At 40.0% G+C, this 10,287-nt stretch overlaps 1 protein-coding gene across 1 annotated transcript; it reads left to right on the top strand.

The window, feature by feature from the left end:
* The first annotated feature begins 506 nt into the window (after nt 1-506).
* SLC10A5 (solute carrier family 10 member 5) lies at nt 507-3,952 on the top strand. The gene has a single exon (XM_004588117.2). It carries the CDS (start codon nt 2,532-2,534, stop codon nt 3,837-3,839), a length of 1,308 nt encoding a protein of 435 aa, XP_004588174.2. The 5' UTR covers nt 507-2,531; the 3' UTR covers nt 3,840-3,952.
* The last annotated feature ends 6,335 nt before the right edge of the window (nt 3,953-10,287 follow it).

Here is a 10,287-nt window from a genome sequence, read left to right as displayed (position 1 = left end):
TATTTGCAGACAACTAAAACTGTAAGTGAAAAGCCTGCAAAGAGAAATTTTAAATTCAGAAGCGCAATTGGGGTAACACTGGTTCAAAGAGCATTAGTTCAATCAAGCAGCAAGTGCATGTGAATGATACTCAGATTGTCCTCATGTAAGAAGAAGACTTGGACGGAACCTGAGCTGTGGTTATGCATCATGGTGAAGGAATTCACCATGGGGGAAGGGTTTGGGGTAAAGGGGGGAGAATCCCAGTACCTATGAAATTGTGTCATGTAATTAATGAATAAAAAAAAAAAGAAGAAGACTTGGAAAAACTGAAGAAGGAGAAAGTTGTAGATAGAATAATCTGGGAGGAAAGTAATTTTACATTGTATTATGAATACTTAAAAACACCTGGTCTTCAAGACATTAAGTGTTCATGTAGTTTTAGTTTCTAAAAAGTTTTTTTGGGGGAGGGGTTGTCATTTTAAGGGTTGGTTTTTATTTTTTAATTGGAAAGGCAGATTTACAGAGTAAAGAAGAAACAGAAAGCTCTTCCATCTGCTGGTTCACTCCCCAAATGGCCACAATGGCCAGAGCTGACTAATCAGGAGCTAGGAACCTCTTCAGTCTGCCATGAGGGAACAAGGTTCCAAGACGTCGGGTCATCCTCCATTGCTTTTCCAGGTTTTAAGCAGGGAGCTGGATTGGAAGTGGAGCAACCGGGACATGAACTAGTGCTCGTATAGGATGTTGGCACTTTTAGGTACAAGATTAACCAGTTGAGCCATAGCACCAGATTCCCCACCCTCCCTTTTTGTCATTTTATTATTTATTTTTATTGGAAAGGCTGATGAGATTTATGGGGAGAAGGAGAGACAGATCTTCTATCTGCTGGTTCACTCAAGTAAGTAAAAAGTAATTTTTAAACAATTTTAATAACTGATAGTTTTTTGAGAAACAAATGTATTCTGAAGTATTTGATACAAATTTTCCTCAATTACATTTAACACAGATTTTGTCATGATTGCATGAAGGATCTGCTAAAGTGGTCACTTGTTAAGAGACCTGAATCTGTTGGCTCAGTAGTGTACAGTTGCACTGTTTTAAGATTTTACTGTGTTTTTTTGTTTGTTTGTTTGCTTTCATTGCTGCTTCAACACTAGAATCGCCTCCCTTGTTTGGCAAATACACAATTGTGTGTCTGTGCTGGAGTGGAAAAAAAAAAATCTAATGTTTCTCTCTCTGTTTTTGTCACCTCCCCCTCTTAATCTGATTTTCAAACAAAAGTAAATAAATAAAAACGTTAAAGAGATTAGAATTAACACCAGCGTTTTTCTGTCATGCTGTTGTGTCAGGATCTGAGTGTCACAGAGCAGGAGCCGCTGACCTGGGCATAGCTTTGACCATGGTACCAGCTACCTGCTTTCCCTCGTTCCCAAGTTAACCACTAACTATCAATGAAATCATTCTACTTAGGGATACCAAAAACAGTTTCAGTGTTTGCCTGATGGACTGAGTCACTCTTTAAGATGCTGCCAAGGTCAGACATTAGGCTGTGCAGTCTTCTAGGTAATAATAACAAGCTTGACTAAACTGCAGCAGAACAGACTGCAAATGCCTTGATCACTGTGTATAAACTCCTAGCTCTTAGTTCAGTGTTCCCAGCAAGCAGATGTTAAGTAAAAGTTTATTTGGTTTTTATCTTCAAAGAATAAAATAGTAAAATGATCTTTAGACCACCTCAGTATTTGTGTTAGGTTTTTAGACTTGATCTTAGCCAAAAGGCTGAGAAGAGATGTATGTTAGGTTTTTTAATCCTGACTGCTTCTAGTATACATATTTTTTTTTTAAAAATTATTTATTTATTTGAAAGACAAAGTTACAGAAGCAGAGAGATGAGAAGATAGAGGGCTGTTCTTCCATTTGGCTGATTCACTTCCCAAATGGCCACCAAGAGCCAGGGCTGGGCCAGACCAAAGCCAGGAGTGTGGAACTCCATCAGGGTCTCTCATGTGGGTGGCAGAGGCCCAACTATTTGAGCCAGCTTCTTCTGTTTTCTCAGCTCATTAGCGGGAAGCTAGATGGGAAGTGCAGCAGCTGGGACTTGAACCAGTGCCTGTATGTGATGCCAGCACTGTAGACAGCAGCTTTACTGGCTCCACCATTGTGTCAACTCCTGGTATACACTTTTCTTAGCAAGGAAGAAAAGTAAAAAATGGTGACATAGAGGCTTTAAAATTGGACAAAGAGGAGGCTGTTTTTTTCATTAAGAGAAATAAGGAAGTCAGGAGGAAGGAGATTAGGTTTCTTCTGTGATAAATCGAAGCACTTTGGTGTCATGGCCTTTAATTTTTCTGCCCTACACGTTAAGCAGGTTGTGTCATTCACTAGATAGCTTACATTAGTTTGAAAAGAACAATCCCTCCCACTGGACCTTGACCCAGCAAAAACAACTATTGCCTAACTCAACTTGTCATAGTTAGTAGAACACCTGTATAACAAATCTTTTCTTTTGTAAAAGTGGTTTTGTATATATGCATTTTTAAGTTGTAAAAATGAATGGAAAACTTTTTATGACCCTGCTCTTGTTGTTTGTGCCACTGGGAGAGGCACGGAAATCGTTTCTCAGTTTTCGGAATACAGGACAGGCTGCAACACTAGTTTTCATGGAGCCTGAAGAAACCATCGTTGTGAAGTCGAGTTACACAGGTAACTACAGCTACGTCATGGTGCAATTAGAAGATCCCAAAGTGCTGCAAGTGGTGAATGTGACCAAGACCCCATCAGATGCCACAGATTTTACCATAAACCTGGTGACAGGTGAAGAAGGAGAGACAAATCTGACTATTCAGCTCTGGGATTCTGAAGGTAGGCAAGGAAAACTCCTTAAAGAGATAAAGGATGTCAGAGTCAAGGTGCAGAAACCAAGACAAGACAGTCCTTTCCAAGAGTCATGGCTTATTGACAGAAATATCCTAATGCTTCTTTTACCAATGATATTGTTAAACAAATGTGCCTTTGGCTGCAAGATTGAACTACAGGTGTTTTACACGGTATGGAAGAGACCTTTGCCAATAATTCTTGGAATAGTAACACAGTTTTTTCTTATGCCATTTTGTGGATTTCTTTTGTCCCAGATTTTAGCTTTGCCTTTGGTGCAAGCTTTTGGCTTCATTATGACCTGCACATGCCCAGGAGGAGGTGGAGGTTATCTCTTTGCTCTGCTTCTAGAAGGAGATGTCACTTTGGCTATTTTAATGACATGCATATCAACATCATTAGCCCTGATAATGATGCCTATCAATTCTTATATATATAGCAGGCTATTAGGACTGTCAGGAATATTTCGTGTTCCCGTTTCTAAAATTGTGTCAACACTCCTTTTCATACTGCTACCAATATCAGTTGGCATAGTCATCAAGTACAAAGTACCTGAGAAAGCAAAGTTTTTAGAAAGAATAGTTAGACCTTTGAGTTTCAGTTTAATGTTTGCAGGGATTTATTTGACTTTCAGAATGGGATTTGTATTTCTAAAAACAGTTAACCTAGAGGTGCTCCTACTGGGTCTCTTAGTTCCTGCTTTGGGTTTACTGTTTGGGTATTCCTTTGCTAAAGTCTGTATGCTGCCTCTTCCTGTTTGTAAAACTGTTGCTATTGAGAGCGGGATGTTAAATAGCTTGTTAGCCCTTGCCATTATTCAGCTGTCTTTCTCACAGTTCAGGGCGGACTTGGCGTCTGTGGCTCCTTTTACAGTAGCCCTGTGTTCTGCTTGTGAAATGCTACTGATACTTCTGATCTACAAGGCTAAGAAAAGATTTATCCTTACTGCAGAAATTAAAAGACAAAAAATCCCCCATGTCTAACAAAGCAGTGCTAAGCTCCTACACTGAGTTGCATACTGTGGGAGATCCAAATAGTCAAAATGATGCTGTTCTCAAAGCTACTTATTATCTAGTTAAAAATGTAAAATGTAAAATGTAAAAAAAAAGTCCGTCTAGAAACCATTATGCCAAGCATGCAAGGAGCTTAGCATATTATTCAGGAGCAGATGAAAGTGGCACTTTGACAACTAAGTTGGTATGAGAATGTATTAGAGGATGGTGTGAATATGCCATCTTACTATAGTATCATAAGGAAAAAGGAGCAAAGCCTCGCTCTGTTGAGTGTGATACACCCTAAATATTTAAGGAACGGAGGTCCACATAGGAGACAGTCACAAAAACACCCTCTCAGTGAAGGAGTGTGTAAATTCCTTTTGGAGCTCACACTGGCTCATCAGAAGCAGCGTCTTAAGCCAAATGTAGCACCTCTGCTCCCATAGCTGTACTTCTTCCTGTCCTCCATGTCTTGCACCAAAGATATTATGGTTTATCCAGAAACACAGGGCTGTCTCTTCTCTTTACACTTTGTCCTACTCTCTTTTTGCTTAACATTCAAACTATTTTCTACAGAAATATTCTGTAATATATTTCCCTCAGTTTACTCCCTTCCCAGTATGGTACTACCCTTCTGCCTTCATTTACTTCCCTAAACCTTTCTAAATTGGTTTTTGGTCTCTGTCTACCCTCCAGTCACTGTCAGATGAATCTTTTTTTTTTTAATTTTATTTGTTTTTTTTTTTTTTAAGATTTATTATTATTGGAAAGGCGGATATACAAAGAGGAGGAGAGACAGAGAGGAAGATCTTCCATCCGATGATTCACTCCCCAAGTGAGCCGCAACGGGCCGGTGCGTGCCAATCCGATGCCGGGAACCTGGAACCTCCTCTTCCGGGTCTCCCACGCGGGTGCAGGGTCCCAGGACTTTGGGCTGTCCTCGACTGCTTTCCCAGGCCACAAGCAGGGAGCCGGATGGGAAGTGGAGCTGCCGGGATTAGAACCGGCACCCATATGGGATCCCGGGGCTTTCAAGGCGAGGACTTTAGCCGCTAGGCCACGCCGCCGGGCCGTGTCAGATGAATCTTAAAAGTCTAACTGTGATGATATAATTTCCTTGTAATGAAGATTTTTTTGACTTTTAAATTGTCTTTATTCCTTCATATGTTATGTATTACATTCTGTTGTCTAACCTCAATCTAATTTTATCTCATCTCCTGACTCCTGATATTCATCGTTTCCTTTAGTCAAATTAAATGACATGCTATCCATGCGAACCAGCCTGCCTCTTTGTACAACTATTTGTGTTCCTGCTCGATTCCTCCTCTTTTGCTGTGTGTCTGTGAGCTGAGAGTCATGTTTATTCATTTTATACTCTCTGTAATATCTAGCACAATGCTTTCAATGTGCTAATTCCAAAAAGTACTAAAGCACAGGCTGGAACCCAAATGAACAACGTGGATGTGTGTGTGTGTGTGTGTGTGTGTGTGTGTGTGTGTGTGTGTGTGTGTATGAAGATTTATTTCTTTTCATTTGAAAGACAGATTTACAGAGAGAAGGAGACACAGAGAGATCTTCTATCTATAGGTATTCTCCCCAAATGGCTGCAATGGCTGGAGCTGAGCTTATTTGAAGCCAGGAGCCAGTGGAGACTAGAACTAGTGTCCATATGGGATGCTAGTGCTGGCAGGCAGAGGATTAACCTGTTGAGCTACTGTACTAGTCCCAACAATGTGATTTTTTTTATACTAGTTTGGAATTTTTCATGGAAATTTCACTGTCTAGGCCAGGTTTGTGCTCTTCTCCAAGAGAAGAAAACGTTTATCATGAATAGAAAATATAACTGTAAATAATCCTCTCCCTGTCTTTTGGTGTGGTTGTGGGTAAATCATTGGATTTTCCTGGTTAGTCCAGTTACTTCATCTAAACATGGAGATGGTAACATCAGCTCTATCAGATTAAGTAGCTCATGCATGTGCCGGGCACATCATGAGTGCCTAGTGTTAACTACCATGATTGTTTTCTCAGGTTTGAAACTTCTGGCTCTGATATATTTTCTGATGGGTTGGGATATCAATTTGGTAATTGTTTATGAGACTAAACATTTAACATTCTCTTATTATTATTATTCACATTTTGACCCATAGTATTTGGAACTTTTTTTTTATATTGCTGGCTAATAAGATAACCAAGGGCTCTTTATTTTGATGTCATCAGATTCAGCATATGAATACCAAAATTTATAAAGACCAAAGGTATGTGATTTTACAACATCTGATTACAATGTTTTCCTACATTGATATAGATTTTTATACACTCATTTATATAGAAATCTCTTTTTAGAGCTCTGAAATATAATGAAATTCATGCAAATTTAATTTATATACATTTTAAACACCATAATTGGGACACAGGAGACCTACCCTTCTAGCTGTGTTTCATCATTAACATTGTGACCTGGAACAGTGTGTTTCTCTGTGATTCAATTTTCAAATCTGAAAAAAAAAAATCCCTGAGCCAAGGTTAATATCTTGCTGACTTCTCTAACAGTCTGTGATTCTGGTATAACATGCTAGGTCCTAGCACCGTATTCCAGCCACCATAAGTGGATGGAACAAACCGAACAACATTCAGGGTTACAAGAATAACTACACACTGTTGTTGCTTTCTCATTAGAACAGCCACCAAAATACAAGCTTCCTGAGGGCAGGAAATACATAGTATTTTTTTGTAGTTAATACAGACTATTTTTTAAATCCCATACTTTGTTTGCACAATGCACAGAAGAGAGCATATGCCCATTAAACATTTATTAGTAAATTAACATCTCTACCTACAAACATCCATCTTCAACACCAGCTCTTGTCAATTTACCATCTCCGTGCCTACATCATATAGAAAACAGGGATAATAAGAGTACCTACCTGATGATGTTGTTGTGAGGGTTAAATGAGTTAATGCAATGTCCTCAGAATAATGTCTAAGACATAATAATGTAAAGTATTACTGTTATTATATCCATGTTTGAATAAAATCACAAAGTAGTTGAAAGTGTGTAGATGAACCTTATAATATATTTTATTTATTTTTTGTATGGTTCATGGAAGAAAGATTTCTTTACAGTAAAATTTCTTTGAAACTTTTGATGGGATTGAAGTCATCCAATTTTTTTTAAGTTTTTCACAATTTTAAAAATGAGAGCTATAAACCAGGCTTTATAAGCAGTTCAGTTTATACCAACTACCTTATATAGCTACAATGAGCAAAATATATGGGTAGGGGAGCTATGCCAGTTTTTTAGAAAAAATTTCTTTCCAGCCTGTAAGAGATCTTTTAGATTAAGGTATAATTCCAAGAATAATAATTCTATATATGTGAGCATATTCTTAAATCTGGGAAAGATGTCAGCATTATAGGGACATGGTCAAGGTTTTAACCCATACTATAGCTCCAACCTATATTATATCAAAACATGAAATCTTCAAAATTTTATTTTAAAAATATTTTTAAATATTGCTTACATAGTTGAGAGGGATGCATGCCTCTGTGGGCCTCAGATTAGGGTGGGGAGGTTCAAGTTATGGAGGAAGGTGGGTAGGAGAAAGGGGCTTGGTGGGGAGGAGTAGGGTCACTGCTTGCTGTGACTACCTCACATGTAGGGTCAACTACATCAATGCCCAGAGATGGAGGGTGTTATTTGAAGTCTTGAAGACTTCGATGTGGGGAAGCATGTTCTGAAGGTGTCACTTGACTGGATTTGATAGTTCTGAGATGTTGGTTTTGTTGCTGCAAGGCTGAGAAAATCATTTTAGAGTCTGTTTGTAGACAGCATTCAGCTTAGTACCTCCACAGTCCCAGACACTTACTGCCAAGCTTGGCTCTGAGAGTTGTATGTCCTGTTCTACTGTCCATCCTGAGGAGGCACTTGCTCTCCACTGCTGGCCTAGATGAGCTGGCTGCCATGTCCTTTGGCCCATCTGTGTATGCTTTTCCACTGCCTGGGCATCAGATCCAATATGTGCATGCTAAGGAAAACATATATTTCACTCTTGAGGAGTTGTGCTGATGTATATATTAATCATTGAAAGCCAACTCCACTAAACAATGAATAATGAAGACAGTCTGGGAAAGTGGAACCTAAATTGTCCTCTACTGAAAAGAATTGTGACCAATCAGCTCCAGACTAAGAAAAGCTTAGCAAGATTCCTACAATGTCTGAGGAAAAGTCCCAGTGAAGGTCCCTCTTTATAATGTAAACACAGGGCAGTTAGATACCTGTCATTCATGGCCAAAGATGGCCATTTGTGTATAATTGGGTGTTCAGAGCATTGGATTCAACCATTCTTCCAATTAGAGTTTTGCCATAACTAGAACTTCTGGGGGGGTCAGAGGCCAGGAGAGGGTATCGAAGACCTTCACGCAGCAATTCACGGCCAGGGAACGAGGGGAGCGTGATCGCCTGGATCCTATGCCAAGGAGCAGATTTTGGCTCTAGATAAGAGAACAGGACATAATCAAATGGGCAAAGTTCTGGAGTAAGAGTCATTTTCTAAGATGTACTTGTTGTGTCTTCATTGTCTTCATTGGCTGTGGTTGTAAACTGCAGTAGGGCCTAATGGTCAATCTCCAGGGTTTCAATGTATTCAGGAATGCAGAGTTTTTAATTTTTTGGTTTGGCCTGAAGTGGTTAGCCAGTTTCCCTGTCAGTGCTCTCCTCCAAAATGACATCTCAGGAATTTTATCATCACATTCACGTAGTCAGGTCTGTGCAGCTGCCTGAATTATTTTCATGGAATCCAGGAAGCTCTTTTGAGTTGTGTGGGACAGTGTGCCACTTTGACCACTGAATCTGAACATTGGACTGCCCTGTGCACTGGTAGATATATCACTTCACTTTCTTTATTATTATTTTTAATCTTCCACTCACTGGTTCACTCCCCAAATGACTGGAGTGGCCAGAGCTGAGCTGATCCAAAGCCAAGAGCCAGGAGCTTCTTCCAGGCCTCCCACATGGGTGCAGGGTCCCACGGAGCTCGGTCATCCTTGCTGCTTTCAAAGGCCACAAGTAGAGAGCTAGATCAGAAGTGGAGCAGCTGGGACATGTACTGGCACCCACGTGGGATGCTGGTACTTGCAGGTGGACGTTTAATCGGGTGAGCTGCCATGCCAGTCCTTCACCTCACTCTCAGAAGGTATCTGGAAGCAAAAGAACCTCTGTTCTGAACAGGCTGTCTCCTGAGAACAACTGTGACACAGCAACTAGGGCCTCTTGGACAAAGCTGGACTTGCTGCTCATTTGAAACAGCATACCTGAAGTGATTTTAAGTTGGAGGAATAAGACATCATCCTTTTCTCTATCTTACTTGAAACTATGCTGATTTTAGAAGCTTTGCCAAATCATGGGAACATTGTCTATTGTAAAACATTAACGAATGAAACCCTTATAGAAGATGCTGACATTTCTGCAAATGCCTGGAAAATTTTATTCTGTTACAAATCAACATTAGTCAGAATGTGGTGGGCAAGATTTTCATTTTAACATGATTGACAGTGAAAAACCAATTAAATAGTTTCTGAAGGAGTCGTTGATGACAGCAAAGATATCATTGGATATACAAATAGAAGTATCCAAATCAGAGGCTTAAGGTATCAATCATTCATTAGAAGAATGAAGACATGAATGGCTCCCCGTGTGGTTCAAGAATCCGGGCCACAGCTCACACCCTTCATTCGCCTCGGAGGTGCTTGGCATCGGTAACTACATCTTGTCTTTTGATTAAGCCAAAGGGCAGGATTTCTCTGCTAGCAGGGAAGCAGATAACCCACTTCTCCAGTCCCAATGTGTCGAGGACAGATGTGCAGTGCTTTTTGCAGTATGGTAACGCACCAGAATAACTGGAGGGTCAGATTTGCTTTTGTAAGAAGAGGAAACATTTCAAGGATCATGGACTAAACCTTGCACTTCACATGATGCAATCTCATATACTTTCCTTGTATAGGGACTTTGGAGTTGGGGCATTCTACTCTGCTCTTGCCATGTGACCTCAGGACAAATCATTACCATTTCTGAGTTGTCAGTTTTCTCATCAGTACTATGAAGCCAATCATACCTTCTTCATGGAGCTGTGACCACCTTTATGTTAAACAATGCATATAAAATACAGCTGTCTGAAGTACGGTATTCAGACGAGTGACGAATAGAAACAACTGGACCTGGGTTCTCAATTATAACAAAAGCCTAGGTCTAGTCTGCGTGAGTTTAATAAACAGTTGCACAAGCGAAGAAATACCATGAATCTGTGCTCTGTTCAAAATATTAGTATGGAATACAAAAACGAAATTTTAAAAACATAGACAAGAAATGGCGAGCAGGAGAAGGGAAGCTGGAAGGACCGGAGTGAGCCAGCAGTCGGTGTTGAGGCGCAAAGCCGGTGTG

The sequence above is a fragment of the Ochotona princeps genome, chromosome 9 (genome assembly GCF_030435755.1).
Source record: "Ochotona princeps isolate mOchPri1 chromosome 9, mOchPri1.hap1, whole genome shotgun sequence".
Lineage (NCBI taxonomy): Eukaryota > Metazoa > Chordata > Mammalia > Lagomorpha > Ochotonidae > Ochotona > Ochotona princeps.
The sequence above is the reverse complement of the archived record's forward strand: the minus strand, read 5'-3'. Positions and strand labels throughout refer to the sequence as shown.

Bases quoted from the DNA above. Each gene is read 5' to 3' on its own strand.
- SLC10A5 (XM_004588117.2), top strand. From the start codon at position 2,532: ATGAATGGAAAACTTTTTATGACCCTGCTCTTGTTGTTTGTGCCACTG.